At 36.6% G+C, this 21,464-nt stretch overlaps 1 protein-coding gene across 1 annotated transcript; it reads right to left on the minus strand.

Moving 5' to 3' along the window:
* Positions 1-466: 466 nt before the first annotated feature.
* LOC103453055 (mitogen-activated protein kinase 15) lies at positions 467-6,667 on the minus strand. The gene is made up of 10 exons (XM_008392587.4): positions 5,914-6,667; positions 4,628-5,036; positions 4,363-4,490; positions 4,187-4,246; positions 3,223-3,372; positions 2,944-3,099; positions 2,651-2,862; positions 1,795-1,896; positions 1,518-1,678; positions 467-1,380 (listed from the first exon to the last, which is right to left on the minus strand). Exons 1-10 carry the CDS (start codon positions 5,935-5,937, stop codon positions 1,088-1,090), a joined length of 1,695 nt encoding a protein of 564 aa, XP_008390809.3. The 5' UTR covers positions 5,938-6,667; the 3' UTR covers positions 467-1,087.
* Between the last annotated feature and the right edge of the window lie 14,797 nt (positions 6,668-21,464).

Consider the following 21,464-nt stretch of genomic DNA (forward strand, 5'->3'; position numbering starts at 1 on the left):
ATATATATATTCACATGTTGATTGTTTTATTTGAGGATTCATCGCGTATGTTTTGCTTGACGAGATCAAAGTTGAAGAAATTTAGATACAGGTGAGGTTTTCTAAGCGTCCCGACTCCAAGAATTTCAGACTGCTGAAAATTAAGAATCGATTTATGGCTCGTTTGGTGACTGAAAATTTGAACATGATTGGAAGGGATGTGTTTTGCTATTAAGTAATTCATGTTCTCTACCATAAATTCGACAGATTTTTTTCATTTTTTCCTTCCACCATTCCATGAGCATTGAAAGTTATCCAACAATTCGATGACTATCGAGTCCTCGCCACCAAACAAGCCCTTGGCATAAACTGAATCAAAGTGATTTTCACTGATAACGATAGGAAAATGATTTTCACACACCATTTTTGTGGACTTAGATGCATAGGTGCATGCATGAAAGTAGATACTGAAGTCTGGATCACAACATAAAATTGAAAGCGGTTGTATTTCACTGTACCATTCAAGCAAAACAAGTTTAAATTTGCCAGTAAAAGTACCACAAAATCAAACCAGTTAACCCCCTACAGATTTCCGAACATGTTCAAGAAACGGAGGGTGAGAGAGATCACTATTTCGAGTAGAAAACAATACAAGGTGAATCTACAAACATTGACGTTACGCCAGAAAGGATGAAACGAAAAATTACTCCAGTTACTATGGTAAAAAAACGACAGATGGAAAGAACCAGGTAAGTCGATGCATAGCTTGGCATTTCTTCGTTCAAGTTGTCACCTGCCCCTTCACGTCTTTGTTCTGATTCGAATCAGAGAGTAGCGGAATCATGAAGACCGATCATACAACAACCCCTTCACTTTCACTTGGTGATATAAAGTACAATTGTTCGCTAAACTTCCTCTGGTGGAGATTGAAAGGGCTCAATCTTCTTCACGCAGATGTGGCATTCTCCGGAACTGGTATTCGAATCACTTAAATTGATGAAGTTTCAATTAGTGATGGATCAATCCTGGTTACCATGCGGTGGATAACAGCTCCATCTAACATTTGTTATGGCTATATTGGATTCCACCATATAAACCCGCCAAAGAATCAGTACCATTGGCTACCAGATCCACCCTGAGCAGCGGCAACTTTCCTCGGTATGTATTGCGGAGGCTTTGGCTGCAGTCCGTTGGAACCTTCAACACCTTCACATTCTCCCCTCTCATTTTTACAGGGCAGATTTCTTCTAGGATATGAAGCTGCACTTGCAGCAGGGTATTGAGCCGGAGCAGCTGGATTCCTCACCACCCTTCGCTGCTCAAGAGCCTCTGCTGCAGCTGCTGCCCCGCAATTATTAAAGCGTAATACCGAGCCCACAACTTTCCCAGGCCTTGCAGCTCCTGCATCAAAAAGCAGCATTACAAGTTTAAAAAAAAGTAAGGTGACTAATGTGAACAAGATAAATATTGCAAGAGCATCTAAAGGGCGAAAAACCAGACACCCTATTAACAACATTTATTTGTAATCATGTCTGCACCTTGGATGGTATGAGGAACTTGAATTGGGAGCCTTGTTGTAGCGATCCCACTGCTCCTGTCCGTCTGTGGTTTCTCAACTTCTTTGATGCAGCATCTTGAGAGGTCATCTGTGACATCTGTTGAATGCTGTACCTGGTTATCTGAATATGAAACACATGCCCTACAAGCACAAAATTTAGTCAATCCCCAGATTTCGAATCAGATTTCGAGCAATACAATAAGAATACTAATAGAATTCACAGGTGATGCTTAGAAAACAGGAGCTACAAGGGATACCTGGGTAGCGATGCATGTGTTCTTTCAGGCGCAACAGCTGTTGTGCCATTTCCGTAGTGCTCCTCAAGATAAGCGAATTGCTTCTTGAAATGGTCAACAGCACTGTATTGAGAAAGCAAGTATATTAAAAATTAAGATAAAGCTTTCTCCTTTGAAGAGCAATAAGGCTTGCAAATTGGAGGAAACTTGGTATGCATGCTCTCCCGGTGGTTTGCATGCTATTCATCCACCAAATTTGACATTCAAGGTTTAGATTCCAAATCAAATACTTGATTACATGAAATAGACCTAATATCTGTTAACACTCTGTCTACTAACATTATAAAGCCATAGTTCTTGCCTTTTCAAGATTGTAAGACGTGCATATCTATCTTACTTGTATACCGATTCCTGTACCTTATATACCTCCCACCTCAAGAGCAAACTGTGAAGGCTCCTGAGAGTGACAGTTCACCTCACTACACAAGGAAACCCTAAATAGGCTTAAAGTGGTGCATTTCAGTTTTCTTTGTTTATACGCTTCAGATGCAATATCACAGAATCATTCTTATGGAAGCCTGGTACAGTGCCAAAGTTTGATCAGATCATCTTGACGTTAACACGAGAAATCATCTGCTTCACTGGGAAAAGCAGTCATGGTTTTATTTCGAGGTGCTTCAACTTTTCACAACTCAGAGTAACAGTTCTATTAAAACACCGACAATGTTGACCAGACATTTTTATGTTATGAGATACAGAAAGTTGACCAGACTATGAACATCTACATGATTATAACTACAATAGACTCTTGTAAGAGAAATGTATGACTAGGCTATTTTAAACTAGGTTGATAATATAAAATTTAGGATGAGAATACCTTGGATACATGAAGCCAGTTGGCTCAGATCCTTCTAAGTACTCCTTCAACATCTTTGGATGGTATTCAAGAGTCTCACGGTAAATGAGCTCCCTTACATCTTCCTTGGTTATCCTTCGCCTCTCAAATTCAAATTCCATCTTGGTAACAGGCTGAGCAGAAGGTTCTCTCTCCACCTTTGCCAAACCCTTAAAATAGGGATCAGCAAGAGCCTAAACGAAGCAGAAGAATATCTCCATTAGCAGAATTTTATACATAGTAGAAAGTAATGAAAAATTTGCATGAAAATTTACCTCTTCAGCAGTAGGTCTATCCTTTGGTTCAAATGCCAACATTCTTTCTAATAAACGAAGAGCAAGTGGGTCTGCATTAGGGAACTTCTGGGAGAAAGGAATTTGCTTCTTCCTTCGCATACTGCTCAAGTATCTGCGTGCCTTCTCATTGCGTACCTGTTTGATAAATTTTAGAATTAGACTCAGAAAACAGTAGCTCAGACAATGAAATGTACACACAAAATAACATATAGTCAGGATTTGTTAATACTGTAAATAAATTTATTACAGGAAACTGACCCTGGCAATTGCATCGGTAGATGGTGTTCCCAATAGTTCAGTCATCAGATCCAATTGATGGACAACGTTTTTGCCAGGAAATAGAGGCTTTCCAGTTAAGAGCTCTGCAAAAATGCACCCTATGCTCCATATATCTATTGCAGGTGTATACTGAAAATCGAAAACAGAGTGTCAATAGACTGAAAGTCACACCTGGAAAAGGAAGAAGTAAAACGAACACATTCATTGCAGTAGACTGAGATGGCTATGATTGGTGACTGCATGACCTAACTTAAAACGGTTACTGTTCAATGCCATATAGGAAGTACACGTACTTCCAATATCTAATAGTTGGGAATGTTAACCTCGCAGACAATGGAAGGCCAACCAAAGAAAGATTTTCATAGAAGATAGTGAAGGTATGGCTCATTCTAATATTATATTGTATAAAATTATTAACAATCTGCCAAACGGCACCCATTATAGGAAGGGTTACAGATGCAGTATTGTTTTCCAGGCAAAGCCTTGGTTAGCAAAAGGGTTAACAATATAGGATTGCTAGTGCATATTAGGATTGCCAGTGCATGCCAAAATTAATTAATTAATTTCTTTTCCAACAGAAGAAAAAATACCAATATAGGATTGCTAGTGCATATTAGGTAGGAGCTGAGTTCCTTGTAGGCTACAAACAATGACAATAGATTAAATAAAATGTCCTAAATCTACTGAAAATAAGTTAAGGAGAAAAGGGCAGATGGTGAGATCTCCACAGCGCTAATGTTCACTGCAAAATTAGAAGTGAATTGGAGAAAAGAAGAGATGAAGAAGCATTACATGCAATGGGACAATAACACACACACACACAAAAAGAAATCAGTTGGAAACTTCTTAAAGAATCATTATAGCACACGGAGCTACAACTACAATACCAGATGAAAATATCAAACTGCATCCAAAATAATGAAAGGGATAATTATTCTTGCACCTTTGAGAAAAATGATCCACACAATTCAGGGGCCCTGTACCATCTTGTGGCAACATAGTCCTGCATAGATAAGAGAAAGTTATAGATGAGACCTGAACAACTTACATTGCAGAGAACATTGAAATCTGATACCATGTGGAAATTGAAACTCACAAGTTATTAAATGAGAAACTTACTGTCCAAAATATAGCGGTAGGAGTATCACTGAAAGCTACTCTTGCAAGACCAAAGTCACAGATCTTGAGCTTGCAGTCAGCATTTGCTAAGATATTTTTGGGTTTTAGATCTCGGTGAAAGACATTTGCTACAAAAACCAATATATAAAGAAAATCAGAACCAGTATTGTCATGATCCAATTGAGTTTGAGGTAAAAAGAATCTGCAGTAATGCTAAATCTTGTAAATGTACTGCGAACAAGGTCATTACAAAGTATGAAACTACCTGTGTGTATGTACTTCATGCCTCGAAGAAGCTGATAAAGAAAGAACTGATAATGTTCTGGTGTTAAATCGTCATTTGCTTTAATAACCTGGTGTAAATCAGATTCCATAAGTTCAAAGACAACATATATGTCTTTGAATTCCCTTCTGGATGGTGGTAACAAGATGTGCTTGATCTCTACAATGTCAGGATGACGTAGGAGCCTAAGAAGTTTAATCTCGCGAAGAATGCGGGTGGCATCCGATACATGTTCAAAGATATCATTTATTTTCTTTATCGCAACCTTTTCTCCAGTATGTGTATCATATGCGGAGCAAACAACACCATAGCTTCCCTTACCAATGACTTCCTCTATTTTATACCTACTACCCTCACCATATTCTGTGAAGAAGTCCACTTCTGCAGATGACTGTATGATCATAAACATACCATTTCATCAACCCAAAACCATAAGATAGGTCAGTATGCAATTGAAATGATTCACAAATGGAAACAGTTGGTCTGTACCCTCCACAACACTACAATGTTAAACGAGACCAAAAACACCGAATAATTCGCATTTGCAAATCTAAGTAGAAGATGATGAAAGAATGTTTGGAATTATTTCCCTGCATCAAGCATAACTGAAATGCAAAGAAAATCATGCCAATCTACCCTAGTATATGTCACAGTAAGAGCATCATGGAGCCAAGATGAACACCCACTAGTTATATTCTTGAAATATTTCCCTCCATATTTTTACTGAAGACTACTAGTGTTTATCATTATACAGGAGGTAAACAGCAACAAATGTAAACAGAAGATTTGTAAATGATACTGACTATTTATTAGTTGAGTAAAACAGAGATGCACATGTTAAGCATAAAAGCAACTTATGCAAGTCTTGTATTTCAGTTTGATTAACCTTTAGTCCATGAATTACCCATAAAATGTTTTACAATACAAAACGAAAACTGAGCAACAGCTTCATATGACAAATACATTAAAGTGGGCCTTTTCCCTGACAGAAAAATGCACAGAAGAAAATGGCATAGAACTGAGACATCAAACATGGCACACTGTTCAGTCCATATATAAAAATAATAGCATAATACAGCAGAAAAATATACTAAACATGGACCACAAAGTAAATAACAATTATCGTGAATAAATTAACAAACGCAATAGCAAATCTTCCAATAAAATCATCAATAACTACCAACATGAACATATGATTGCAAACATCAAAAGGACATCAGAAAAGTTTTGCATTTTTGCAGGAATACATCAGAAGTAATTGAATTTACCTTTTTCCTTTGATCAGACTGCATCTTAGCAACAAAACATCCAAAGGGTTTCTAAGCAGCAATCCAACAGGTGCATCTAACACTTGGGTTTAAAAAAAACCCAGACCCAGATCAAAAAAAGCAGCAAAAATATTACCCAAATCCCACTTAAATCGAAACACCCGGATGACCAAATCTCCAAAATATCACCAACTAATGATCAAAATCTGAAACCCAATACAATACTGAAAAAACCCAATTCCAATTCTGATGTTGTGAGAGCAAAGCAAAGAGCTTTAGTCCAAAAAGAGACAGCTAAAATGGTTTAGCGGAAGTATCCAATTTAGTTGGAAACAAATATTTTCCAGATTAAGTGTGACTTCTGCTAAGCAATCCAAAGAAAATAACTAACTTTGGAGGATCTAAAGAAGGCGGTAATCTCTAACGTTTTCCAGATAATATATATAAAACAAAAAAAAAAGGATTATTTTGGAGAAAAAGGTAATGGGTTCTTCCAGAGCAGAGTAGAAGTGCTTTTGGATTAAGTAGAATTGGGAGTTGAAGAAGTGGCAAATATGTGCAGATTAGACTGGAGATTTCTGAGTGGAAATGCTTCTGGATCTCGAAGAGAAAGGGGAGAGAGAGAACCGCAGAACAGCGTACTCCAAGTCGGAGCCTTTGGAGCGAAGAGATATAGGGACAGAGAAGAACAGTAGAACATTACTAAACTGAGAAAACAGCATAATGTTTAAAGATGGCAATTATTTTGCATTACTTATTTTTGATAAAATAATAATTTTAGAGAGCGATTTGCATATAAACCATATTTGTGGTAAAAAGACCTCTTTACCATTCAGTTTGGGCTTTTATTTATTGTTTTTGGTTTACCAAGATAATATACATTCTGAGTCCGAAAAATTTACATGTAAAGGTTTTTCAAGACTCTTTGAATATTCGGTACACGTCTCTTTTGTGTCTATGAAGTGTTTGATGTAATATCTACTAGGCATAACTTGACAGATTGCGTCAATAACACTAAACAGATTCCGATATCACCATTCAGATTATTTGGGCATATACTGATATTTGTTGATATGTACGTAACAAAATTTGACAAATGATAACAAACCTCAAAGTGTTTGATGAACTTTCTTAGTGAATACTTACAATTGAAGATACACAAAAATCTCCCCTCGATCTTACAAGTTGATGTTACATGGCTTTCATCTTGAAAGGTACTAGCATTTGCCTACACACTTTGTGTGTATGAACACATTTTTTTTAGAAAATGAGAATGAGAGAGGGAGAGAGAGAACGTGGGGGGGGGGGGTAGTGGGAGGTTTTTGTTTTTGGTTTTTTATTTTTTATTTTTTATTTTTTATTTTTTATTTTAAATATTAGAGATTCATCAGTAGTTGAGGTTTGAATAAAAAATAATAAAATTTGGACATGTGAAATTACATTATTGCCTATCATTTTTTTGTGTGATAGAAGACTAAGTTGTCTTTTTACTCTCTTTTGATTGACAAATAGGGTTTCATTAATTAGTAGAGATTATGATCAATATTTTGAAGGATAACGTTCTCCTTTCAAACTTCGCAACCAACAACCAATAGATAAAGAAAAAGTGTGCACATAATTAATGCTCGTTACCTAGGCCTAGCCTAACCGTCATTAAAGTTTCATATACGAATTGACATTTTAAAAATCTTATTGTGCATTCTTCACAAATATATTCTTCATTTACATACAGAAAATTTGGAGTGCACAATAATAATTTTAAAATGCCAATAACAATTTCTTAAAAAATTATTGATCTTTTGATAAGTAGACCTCTTATTTTGGTTATAGAAATTAAGAGGTAATTAATGTACTAATAGTAATCTAACATTAATTTGCATTACCCAGGCGGGCGGCCCAGGTGCATGTGTGCATCACATGGGATCTCCAAAGCATAATCTTTTATAATCATGAATTGGATCTCCGAACTACTTTATCTTCAGTTCTGTATTTATGTTTTTCTTTTTCATCATTGGACAGCCCAGCCATATAAAATTAAATCACAAATTAACACTTTGGTTTTGTTTCATAATTGGTGGAAGATCGAACTCTAGCTGGACTTAAACAACTAACAAATCACATATTAAACTACAAAAATAATTTCCATGCATTTAATTTTCTTGTACAATAAAAAATCTGATTTTCTTAGGCCTTTTTTTTTTCTTTCTCATTTCTCATTTTTTAATTCATGTTCAGTGATGTGGGTATGGGATGAAGTTTCAAACATACTCCTAATTTATGGAAAAATAGACAGCATTAGTGATAAGGACCAATGGTGCAACACGTTGTTAAGTTCGAGGGAGCAAAAAAATTAATATCAGAGTTCAAAGATTAAAATTTAACTAGAGGTAGTTTAGAAATCATTGCTACAATTAAGCCTTATAAATAATATTACTTCTCTAAATTGTACTAAAAAAGAAATAAGTGTTGTAAACATTCCTAGTTTAAGTATGATTGTATAAATCCTAGATAAGATTTGATTCTAGTTATCCTTTCCTATTACAACTTGTATTACTTGAAGGAGAAGGAATATCTTCTCTCCCTTTACTACTATAAATAAAGGCACAATGTAGGAGGGATAACAACACACACATTCCCCTACAATTCTACAAACACACATCTCTCTCCTCTCTCTCTCTGCCGCCGGCCCTAGTCCCTCTGTCAGATAAAATAGACCACAACACGTTATCAGCACGCTCCTACCGCTGCGCTTAGGAATCTGACGTTGGAGATTTTTTTCTGCATCAAACCAGTTCATCCATATCATCACGCAATCAGGTTCTTTCCAAACAACGGCTTTTAACTCGATATTTTGCAAGCCCTGATAGCATGAACATTCACCATGATGCATGACCCAACTTTACGTTTAACGTATTTTAGATTCTACATAAATTGTGTATGCTTCATCATCAAAATTGCTACAATTATGTGAATTTGATATTTGCCATGAATTGAATCTTACATATGTACATGCATTGAAACTATTATTTGCATATGCATCAACGTAAATATGTGATTCATTAAAATTATACATGTAATATAATTGAATTGAAAAAAAAAACAAAATTGCGATTGGGATCTGAGTTCTTATACTAGGTAGGTCAAATCCCACTTTAGGCGGATCACGTTTTCTATGCCGTAGAAGAAGACATGATTGGATTGATGTATTTGTATATATTTTCGTTCCTTTGCTATTGATGAATACAGAAAACTATTCAACAAAAAAAAAAAAAAAAAAAAAAAAAAAAAAAAAAAAAATTTAGGGCTGCACACAGCAGCCCATTCCCCTCTTCTCACCCCGTGGGCCTGTAATCCCACCCGAGGGTTCTTGGCCTATATTTTTAGGCCCCGAGATTTTATTATTTATTTTTTTTAAATAATATGGGTTTTTATATTTTCACCCACACTTTAATTTGGCCCCGAAGACCAAAAATAAATTAATTCAATTATAATTATACAATATTTCTGCATATATTCTTTGCATATTTGTTTGCATATATATTTGTGTTTGCCTGCAGGAATATATGAACCTGAAGTTCATAATTACTTTGAAACCCGAAGTTTCTTATAAACATGCCTTGTTTGAAAACCCGAAGTTTTCACTTAAACATATCACCCATGAAAACCCGAAGTTTTTCATGCAAAATTAAACCAATACATGTCTATTAGAACCTGTATGTTCTACTCCTATGTGAATGGATTGATTTTTCTCCATTACACTAACCACATCTTGTCCATCTATTTTGATAGGACCATGTCGAATTTGAACAAACTCGACTGCACCGCTTTGGAGGTTTCTGGAAGGAACTACCTCAAGTGGGTTCAAGATGTGAAGCTCCACCTCACTGCAAAGAACTTGCGTCCTGCTATTGAAGAAGCAACAGATAAACCTGTTGGCGAGGCTGAAAAAGCCACTGCTATGATCTTCATCCGAAGACATATCCATGACGCTCTACAAACTGAGTACCTTGCTGAGGAGGATCCACGTGCATTATGGGTCGCTTTGGCTGATCGTTTCGATCACCAAAAGGACATATTCTTGCCTGAAGCAAGACACGACTGGCAGCACTTGCGCTTACAAGACTTTAAGTCTGTGAATGAATATAATTCTGAAGTTTGTCGAATCCGATCACTTCTCAAGTTTTGCAATGAAACTTTGACTGAAGAGGATCTCCTGGAGAAGACCTACTCGACCTTCTCTGCTTCTAATATTGTCCTGCAGCAACAATATAGAGCTCAGAAGTTCACTAAGTTCTCGGATTTGATCTCTGTTTTACTTCTTGCTGAAAAGCAGAACCAGCTGTTGATGAAGAATCATCAAGCTCGACCTACTGGGGCTACCGTTGTGCCTGAAGCACATTATAGCACTAATTAGCACCCAAAACGCCAAAAGAGGCATGGTAAGGGCGGCCAGAAGCCATCCCACCAAGGTCAACAGAGCCAAGGCCCATCCAAGGGAGGAAACAAAGCCCAGAAGCGCCCAAACCTCGCTCCCAAGGCCCTTCAAGAATAAGGGCAAAGCACCTGCCACAATGAATGACGATATGTGTTATCGTTGTGGTTCCAAGGACCATTGGTCCCGTATTTGCCGTGCTCCCAAGAAGGTTGTGGATGCATATCATTCTCGTCGTACGAAGTTTGAATCAAACTTCCTGCAAGTGGACGAACCGGAGACTACAAAGATGGAGGTTTCTGATTTTCAGGAGGATACCACTCCTATGGAAGATTAGAATCTTAGACATAGACTTATTTTTCAGTTAAAATAAGACAGTTGGGGCCGAATTCCACCTTGTGGTCGAACCCCACCTTGTTTTTTGGTTGATTTTGAACAATTTTCCTTTATGTTTTGGATTATTAGTTGGCGATTTATTTTGGATATTAAGTTTTTTCCTTGAATAAATGAAATTATTTTGAATTGATACTTGTTTTTATAAACTTTTATGCATGTGACCGATTCAAATTAATTTTTCATTCTAGGTATGACTAGTGGGAAAGTTAGTTGTCTGGCAGATAGTGCAACCACGCATACTGTTTTGCGTGAACGCATCTATTTCACTAACTTCGTACCTAAGAATGCACCTCTGACAACCCTCTCAGGCCCATCCAACCTGATCGAAGGATACGGTAAGGCACGTATAATGTTGTCCAATGGTACAATCTTGACCATTGCTGAGGCACTCTATTCTCCACGTTCCGGAAGAACGTTACTAAGTTTCAAGGACATTAGAGATAACAATTACCACGCTGAAACCCACGTAGAAAACGGAGTTGAATTTCTGTGCGTAACTTCCTACGAATATGGCCAGAAGCGTATTCTAGAGAAGATGGAGCGTAACCCGAGTGGTCTGTATACTACGACCATACGCCCCATAGAATGCCACTATGTGGCCGGCCCTACCACAGGGACCGCGCACGAAATTACACTTTGGCATGATCGTTTGGGACATCCTGGACGAATAGCGATGCGCCGTATCCTTAAAACTTCACACGGGCATCCACTAACCCGAAGCTTAGGTTCGATCCATGAAATTGCATGCCAAACATGTTCTATGGGAAAGCTTATTACTAAGCCTTCTTATGACAAGATTCGTTCGAATCCTCCCATTTTTCTACAACGGATTCAGGGGGACATTTGTGGACCGATTCAACCTCCCTGCGGACCATTTAGATATTTTATGGTTTTGGTTGACGCTTCTACACGTTGGTCACACGTGTGCTTGTTGTCCACAAGGAACGCTGCATTCTCCAAACTGTTGGCTCAGGTTATCAAGCTCAGGGCTCACCACCCTGATTATCCGATCAAATCTATTCGATTGGATAATGCTGGAGAATTCACATCTAAAACTTTTGATGACTATTGCATGTCGGTTGGGGTTGAAGTTGAACATCCTGTACCCCATGTTCACACCCAGAACGGCCTGGCAGAGGCTTTCATTAAGCGTTTACAAATGATTGCTCGATCGTTGGTTATACGTACCAATCTCCCGATCGCTGCTTGGGGCCATGCAATATTGCACGCAGCAAAGTTGGTCCGCCTGAGGCTTGTTGCGACACAACCATTTAGTGCCCTTCAGTTGGTCACCGGATGCGAACCCGACATATCGCATCTGCGCGTTTTTGGTTGTGCGGTCTATGTGCCGATCTCGCCGCCCTTACGTACAAAAATGGGGCCTCAGCGAAGGATGGGAATCTATGTCGGATATGATTCTCCTTCGATTATTCGTTACTTAGAACCTTTGACAGGCGATCTGTTTACCGCTCGTTTCGCGGATTGTCACTTCTATGAGACAGTCTTCCCGTCGTTAGGGGGAGATAAGAACGTCAACGTTCCTAATGAACGACGCGAATTATCGTGGACGACTCCCACTTTGTCTCATTTAGATCCCCGCACCGCTCAGTCTGAAGCTGAAGTGCAGCGCATATTAGATCTCCAGAGCATAGCTCAGAGCATGCCAGATGCTTTCACCGATCTAGCGCGCGTGACAAGATCACATATTCCAGCTGCGAATACGCCTGCAAAGATGGATGTACCAAATGTACGACGGACTACCCTCCTGGAAGCCCGGGACGCCAATTCTGGTGATCCACGTACATTAGCGGCTAGCCAATCATCTGCCCCTACACAAAAGCGTGGCAGACCCCTTGGTTCAAAGGATTCACACCCCCGGAAGAGGAAAACCACGGCACAAGGTCCTGAAGAGCCTACCGTGAATCCGACTATCGCTTACTCATTTTACCCAACTCATGAGGAAATTCTAGATTATGGAAGCGTCCTTGAAGAGACGAATCCTCCTCCCGAGAATCGTGAGATTTCGGTCTATTATGCTAGCTTAGATGATGTGTGGCGTAAAAATGAGATGATTGTCGACGATGCATTAGCATTTGCAGTAGCTATTGAGATCATGTTGAGCGATGACATTGAACCGCGTTCCGTTGATGAATGTCGACGTAGAGCTGATTGGTCAAACTGGAAACAAGCAATCCAAGTCGAACTTGATTCACTTGCGAAACGTAAGGTGTTTGGACCTGTAGTTCCTACTCCTCCACATGTGAAGCCCGTTGGCTACAAGTGGGTTTTCGTTCGGAAGCGTAATGAGAAGAACGAAATTGTGCGTTACAAAGCTCGTCTTGTAGCACAAGGTTTCTCACAACGCCCCGGGATTGACTATGACGAAACTTACTCACCCGTTATGGATGTGATTACTTTTCGATACCTTATCAGTTTGGTAGTTTCCGAAAAACTGGATATGCAGCTGATGGACGTAGTAACCGCGTATCTCTATGGGGATCTTGATACGGAAATTTATATGAAAGTTCCCGAAGGACTTACATTGACTGGTTCAAATATTTCCAAACCCCGGAACACGCTCTCAATTCGGCTGAGGCGTTCACTATACGGTTTGAAACAATCCGGAAGAATGTGGTATAACCGTTTAAGTGAGTATTTGACTAGTCAGGGATATGTGAATAACGAACTATGCCCTTGTGTGTTCATTAAGAAGTCACATTCCGGATTTGCGATTGTTGCAGTATATGTCGATGACATGAATCTCATCGGAACTCCTGAAGAGCTCGCGAGAACTGCTTCGCACCTGAAGTCGGAATTTGAAATGAAAGATCTAGGTAAGACTCGATACTGTCTCGGTCTCGAGATAGAGCATTGTTCGGATGGAATCCTAGTACATCAATCGAACTACACCCAGAAGGTGTTGCGCCGTTTTAATGAGGATAAAGCGAAGTCTTCGAGTACTCCTATGGTCATTCGTACGCTAGATGCAAAGCGAGATCCCTTCCGTCCGAAGGAGGATGATGAAGAGATTTTGGAGCCTGAAGTTCCTTATCTAAGTGCGATAGGCGCTTTATTGTACTTAGCTCAATGCACTAGACCCGACATCTCCTTCGCTGTTAATCTTTTGGCAAGATACAACAATGCACCAACACGCAGACATTGGACTGGCGTGAAAGACATCTTTCGTTACCTTAAGGGTACTACGGATTTAGGCTTATTCTATCCCTACGAATCCTCGAGTGATGCCGCACCCTATGCTCATCGGGTTGATTCTCGCCTTGTTGGTTATGCCGACGCTGGATACTTATCTGATCCGCACAAGGCGCGTTCTCAAACGGGTTATGTCTTTACCGTTGGAGGCACCGCAATATCTTGAAGGTCAACTAAACAGACCTTAGTTGCCACTTCGTCTAACCATGCTGAAATTCTCGCCTTACATGAAGCAACTCGGGAATGCTTTTGGTTGAGAGCAGTAGTGGGCCATATTCGAAGCTCCTGTGATCTTCATCCCGCCGTTAATGCCCCGACGACGATTTTTGAAGACAACGCAGCTTGCATCGAACAGCTCAAGAAGGGTTACATCAAAGGAGACAACACCAAGCATATTGCGCCGAAGTTCTTCTTTACACATCAACAACAAGAGCATCAGAAGATTGAAGTCACGCAAATCCGATCACAAGACAATCTGGCCGACCTCTTCACCAAATCACTACCGAAGGCGACGTTTCAGAAGCTTGTTCATGGAATTGGTATGCGTAAACTTTCTGAGTTGTAACTTTGCTATTTCTCTGTGGAATTATGTCAAACTCAGGGGGAGTATCTTCTGGATACTTGCTTGATCTTAATGTACTCTTTTTCCCTACGATTAGGAGCATTTTTCCCACTGGGTTTTTGCTACCTAACTAGGTTTTAACGAGGCACCCACCTTGGGCTGGTCATATCCCTGATGACGTCCTGTAGACGTTTCTTTTGACTTTGCATTTCTCACGCATTTTTCCTTAGACTATGGATTTTGTCCCTACTTGGGTTTTTGCCATAGCCTTAGGGTTTTTTAGTGAGACTTACTACTTATGCAAGTTCCTACCTTATTGAGAATAAGCGTTGTTCCTTGGAATCAATGCCAACGAGTCGACTTCCTCAACTTCTGCATGATGCTGAATCTACCTTGAGTATTTACCCACTCAAGGGGGAGTGTTGTAAACATTCCTAGTTTAAGTATGATTGTGTAAATCCTAGATAAGATTTGATTCTAGTTATCCTTTCCTATTACAACTTGTATTACTTGGAGGAGAAGGAATATCTTCTCTCCCTTTACTACTATAAATAAAGGCACAATGTAGGAGGGATAACAACACACACATTCCCCTACAATTCTACAAACACACATCTCTCTCCTCTCTCTCTCTGCCGCCGGCCCTAGTCCCTCTGTCAGATAAAATAGACCACAACAATAAGAGAATTTTAAAGGGAGTTTTAATGAAAAGGGCTTGGTACTATTCATTCTTAACCATAAGGACATTTTATGTATGAAAAGTCTATAATAGATCAAACTCTTCTCTTTATTTACTCTTATGCCATTACATGCGGACCACAACGATGTTGACATTTCTGTCTGGAAATACATTATGATGCTATTCATCTTATGCTAATTTACAGCTAGTTCTTCAGGCTTCCATCATGTTGTCGATGTTATGCAGCTCTTCTTCTGACAAATTATTCCAATACTGTTCATCGCCTTCTACTAGCTCCGCATCTCTTTCTCTATCTTCTTTCACCTTGTAATATATTTCCGCTGTTTCTTCTTTGAAATTTTGGGGCTTCCAATAAGGCTGATGACTGATTCTTGTCTTGCTGTAAATATACATCTCTTCTTCTTCTGCTACTAGTACCATATCATACCTAAAATCTTCAAACTCATCTAAAGCAAACATTTGGATCCCTCTAAATTTTAAAATATCTTTGTATGAAGGAGTCCACCTATGTGAGGAGATAGGGTTTAGTCTAAAGGACTCTTCATTGATCATGGCTATATGCCTGGCTTTCTCCTTATGCATGTGTACATACCAATCTGGAGGACTACTAATAAAACTTATGCAAATTTCTTTCCACCTTTCTAGATAGTCTTCTGCTACTTTAATAAGTTTTTCAGGAAATGATTCTAGTTGAGAAATACGGTTAATAAATATTTTATCGAGATAACCAAACTCTAATAGTAAGGCAGGGGTGACTTCTACCTCATTATGCTTTTTCTGATGCTCATAACTAAAATGCCATGATTTAAAATCTCTCATGTCAATCCTGGCTACAGCTACGCTAACTTCTGGTTTACAAATACAATTCTCTGTACTATCACAAAGACATGGAGGATACATCTTTGTAATAATATCCATCCCTGGTTTTGGATCAAAGATGGACTGATACAAGGCGCATTGTAATTGTAATTGTAACTCTTTCATGGACTGTGATGCTCTGCTCAGGATCTCATTTTGCATATCTGTTGGCATTATTCTTAGTTTTGCTTTTGAAATTTCTTCTAATAAAACATCGTCTAATATTAAGTCTGAAGATATATTTCTAAGAAAACTTTCATATTTTTCTTGTTTTTCTTTGTCACTCAGAACCTGATGCTGATCATTACTTTGATGTTGCTCCATTTCAACGTTTTTTTCTAAGAGCTCAATCTTAATTTCTTCTATGGGTTCATTAGCCTCTTATTCTATGGGTTCAATAACCTCTTTTCCTTTATGCTGATCAATTTCTAAACCTATTTTTAATTCTCTTTTCAAGGTGTCACTTGCCTTTTGCTGCATTCTAAGAGATTGGAGTTCTTGGTTCATTTTGGTAAACTTACCAAGTAATGACTCATGGTCCCTAGAAATGGCTTGAAGATTGTGCTCAAGAGAATAAATATGCTGCTGGTTTTGGTGGAAATTAAAATTAAAGCTATCAAACTCTTGTTCCAAGGCTCTAATTAATTTTTCATGACCTAACCTCATGCTTGGCTGCTTAATTTGGATATTCCAGAAATTATCTAAGAGAACCTGCTGCCTATCAGAAAGCCCCGGTACCCTTGACCTGTATCTCAGAGTTGGATTTCTGATTCCTTCAACAATATTGCCATTAAAGTTGAACGTGGGTACTGGTGGTGATGCTGGTCTGCTCATGCTATTTTGAAATCCACTGAATGGTGGAGGTTGATGGTGCATCATCATGCCATTGAAAGAAACTCTTCTGTCTTGCGGCCTTGTGCTATTTGCTGATGATGGTCCACGATATTCCATACCTGTTCAACAAATTAATCTTGATAAGATATCAGCTAACGTATTGTCATTACCTTTTATATGTTCAAAAATTGGTTTAAAACCATTTCCTGTAATTGAATCAACAAAATTAACCCATCTTCGGGCTGCCTGTTTATTAGCATGTATCTTGTTATAATGAGAAACTATATTTTGACAATCTGTTCTAATCGTAAATACTTCATTATGTAAAAATAAAGAAAATGTTTCAAGTGAATTAATTATCCCTAAAATTTCTAAATCTGTTTATGGTAATCTTGACTGTACATCACTAAACTTTCCTGAAGAATATCTACAAACTTGTTCGTCAGACTTTGGAGACTCCCTATGCTTTTTCTGATATAGTATACCTGCCCATCCTAATGATGAAGCATCTGTTTCGACTATCTTATAACTATCATCTAATGGTAATGTTAATGGCTTAAGTTTAGTAATTTCTTCTTTTATTTTTTGAACTAATTTAATATCTTCACTATTAAAATATTTTTGTCCCGTTTTGCTAGTTTTACTATGTAATACTGCTATTTTTCTTCCTAAATCAGGGATAAAATTTCTTGCATAATTTAGCAATCCTAAAAATGCTTGTAACTGTTTCTTGTCTTCTAATTTGTTTGGAAATTCTAATACATTTTTAGCTATATGATCTTGTAATTGTATCGTACCTGACTTGATATACATCCCTAAAAATTCTATATCTTGCTTTTCTAATGCTATTTTATTTTTGCTAATCACAATCCCATTATTAATAAATTCTTGTAAAACTATCTCTAAATGTTTCCTATGTTCATTTCGATTTTTATTATGTATTAAAATATCATCTACATAAACACTACAAAAATTATCATATTTCTTGAAAATTTGATCCATCTTTCTTTGAAAGATCGATGGAGCATTTTTAAGTCCAAATGGCATAACAAGCCACTCAAAATGTCCTTCTGGACAAGTAAAAGCTGTCCACCCAATTGATTCTTCTGCTAATCGTATTTGCCAAAATCCTGATTTACAATCAAATTTACTAAAATATTTACTTTGTTGAATTTTATTTATAAGTTCATCTTTATTTGGTAACTTATAACTATCTTCATATGTATTATCATTTAATCTCTTATAATTATAAACTATTCTAGCCTTTCCTCTTTTTAGCTCTGAATGTTTTCTTACTACAAATGTTGCTGATCTGTGTCTGGACTTAGAGGGTCTAATTACTTTTAAATTTAACAACTCTTTTATTTGCTGCTCAAACTCTTGTTTATCTATTAGACTACAAGGCATATCAGCTGTCTTAATGGTTAAATCTGGGTTAATTATATCTAATTTTGCTAGTATTTTATTTTTACTCCAATGTAACTGTGGGTCTTCTCCTATAATCCTAGTTTGTTCTGCTAATTGTAACAATTCTTCTAAACTCTTTGGTCTGTCTAACTGTAAGATTTCTATACGGATTCCTTCATCTATAATTGGATATTCGTGTTCAAATATTTCTTCATCATACTCAAACTCTTTTAGATTATTATGCTCATCATTTTCTTTTGAATTTTCCAAATAATAATTGTCTTGACTACTAGATTCTTCTATACTTATACTTTTGTATGCTTCTATGGTATTACTTTGGTCAGTTATTGTAATTCCTCTTTTGAAAAATGTTATGCTAGGGTTCATAAATAAAAAACCTTGTAAACTTTTCAAAAAGTTTAAACCTAGAATGAATGGGTATGATCCTACTGGTGAGACAAATGTTAATGGTAGGTTAAATTGTTGTTTTTCCACTTTAATGGACTCATTATTAATGCAATGTGTTAAATAGACTGGTCTTTCATCAAACTGCGTTATTTTCACTGGTTTTGCTAATTTTTGTCTATACTTTTCTGGTACTAATTCATCTCTTATGACACTCTTAGTACTTCCTGTATCTATCATAGCTGTTGTTTGTATCTTATGTTCTTTTGCCAATTCTATTTCACAATTTATGGTAATTAAAGAACTATTTTTTGGCTTTTCTATACTATAAACAGTATTTCTTAATATTTCAGTACTTTCTTGTGATTCTGCTGAATTAATTTCTAATAACTTATTATTATAACAATTTTCACACAATATTGAATATGTATTATAGTATTTATTTGCAACTAATTTACTACACTTATGACATTTTTCTGGTCAACCTAAATTAATGTATTTATATTCTTCTTCATGCTGTTCTTCTATGAAGGCACACATATACTCTTCTAAATCACTATTTGTGCTACTTGAATCTTCTGAGTCTGAATCTATCATGTTAATACTCTCTATACTATAAATACTCTCATTATCACTTAAATTATCTAAACTGTATATTGACTGAATATCCTCATCTTCTTCTAACTTAAGTAACTCCATCAAATGTACTTTCTCTTTTGACTGTTTACCTAGTTTTGGACATTTAGGTCTAATATGTCCAGCTTCTCCACATGAATAACATTTACAATTACTCTTATCTTTTGGTGCTTTATATTTTCTAATCCAAGGTTTGCCACTTCTTTTTCTAAATTGTTTTGGAATATATTTTCTCTTCCTGTATGTTCTTGAAGGTCTTATACTGAAATTCTTATACTGTTTGTAGGGTTTATATGACTTATATTTCTTTTTGTGTATTTTCTTATGCTTATTTTTCTTATGACAACCATACTGTTGTGGTAAATCTATGTTTTTACAACTCATGTAAAATTGTTTCCTAATTTGTCTCTTAGCTTTTATTTGACTACACTCTTGTCTAAGTATATCGTATACATGTTGAATTCTAGGTCCTATTGCAATATCATTTTTCTTTGGATGCTTTTGCCATTCATTCCAAATCTTTTCTCCTATTGGTCCTTTTATTTTTGTCATATAAGTATCTAATAAATTAATATCACTAACTCTACCTGTTCTACCTAAATATTTAAAGAAATCAGTGGTATATTCAGCTATATATTGTAAATCACAAATTTGTAATTGTTCTAAATTTCTAATGGCTCTTTTCTGCTCTTGTTCACTTCTGCCATCTAATATATTATGATCTAAAAATTCTTGTTTAATCAAAGTAACAAAACCATCAATATTAAAATGTGTTTTAGTTGCCTGATGCTGTTCTGGATTTTGGACTTTCCATGACTGGAAATAATCAAAAACTAAACCATCTAAAGTATGCTCAAAATAATCTAGCATATTTTGTGAATTACTAAAATCTAACATCAATGCTGCATGTACGCAACCTTTTTCCCATCTTTCAATTGTTCTCTCCCAATCTTGTGGATCTACATTGTCTAAGTTTAATATATTACCAGCTATATTAATTTGTTCTAACCCTCTCAAATATGGAATCCTATTTTTTCTAGGTTTTATCATGCTTTCTTCTATGTGGTCTACTCTTGCTCCTTCATTATAATGTTCATTTGTTGGTCTAAAAAATTGTTGATCAGTTCTACTTGCTTGTCCTGGATTTTCTACTCCTGATGTACTACTTTCTTCTGCTGGATTACATTCTTCTTTTAATTCTAATAAATTATTATATTCTTTTGATCCTAAAATATGTTCTACTCCTATTTTTAAGATTAAATTTTTCATCTCCTCATCTGAAATTTTATGTAGTCCTAAATCATATGTCTTATATTTTTCTAAATACTTTTCTTCATCTAAATGATCAATATCTTCTATAAGCTTGTCTACAATATGATCAAAGTTTTGCTCAACTAAATTAATATCTAGATTATCAAAAGCCATATGTATATTCTCATTTTCGATCTCACTCTCATCCTCTTCTATTTTTTCTAGTTGTTTATAATTACTAAACCTAATTGTTGCTTGACCTGTACTAGTTTCATATATTTGTACTTTATCTGGTTGTCTATTTTGTGCTACTTGTAAATTGGGCAATGTCCACTGAGTTCCTTCTAAAAAGCTATTATCTACGGGTTTTGCTTCTATCATATTTACATGCTTACTGCCAAATGTTTGAACTAAATTTTGAAACTCTAAATTAAACTTATGATTATATCTATCAGACACTTTACCTATATACATTAAGCTAATACACAAATTTTTATATTCTCCTTTCATATTATAATTTTTTGTTCTTATGCTCACTTTAATATATTTACTAAATTCATTAATCGTCATAACATAATTTGGAATGCAACCTATGACTGCTAAGTTTGAACTTAAGTCTACTTCAGCTGTTGCTATTGCTGCTTGTTGGTGATTATCCCATCTATCATCATATATGTATACTAAAGCCTTTGTACCTACTTGTGCTCTGGTTAATCCTGCTATTCCAATTAATATTGTTCCTATATGAATCTGACTAAAATGTGATTTTCTCAAATGAGTAACTGCTTCTTTACTAATTAGATTAAGTGTGACTTCTTTATCAATACAACTAACTTCATGTTGACTGATACTGCTTACAA

The sequence above is a fragment of the Malus domestica genome, chromosome 13, assembly GCF_042453785.1.
Source record: "Malus domestica chromosome 13, GDT2T_hap1".
In the NCBI taxonomy this organism is placed as follows: Eukaryota; Viridiplantae; Streptophyta; class Magnoliopsida; order Rosales; family Rosaceae; genus Malus; species Malus domestica.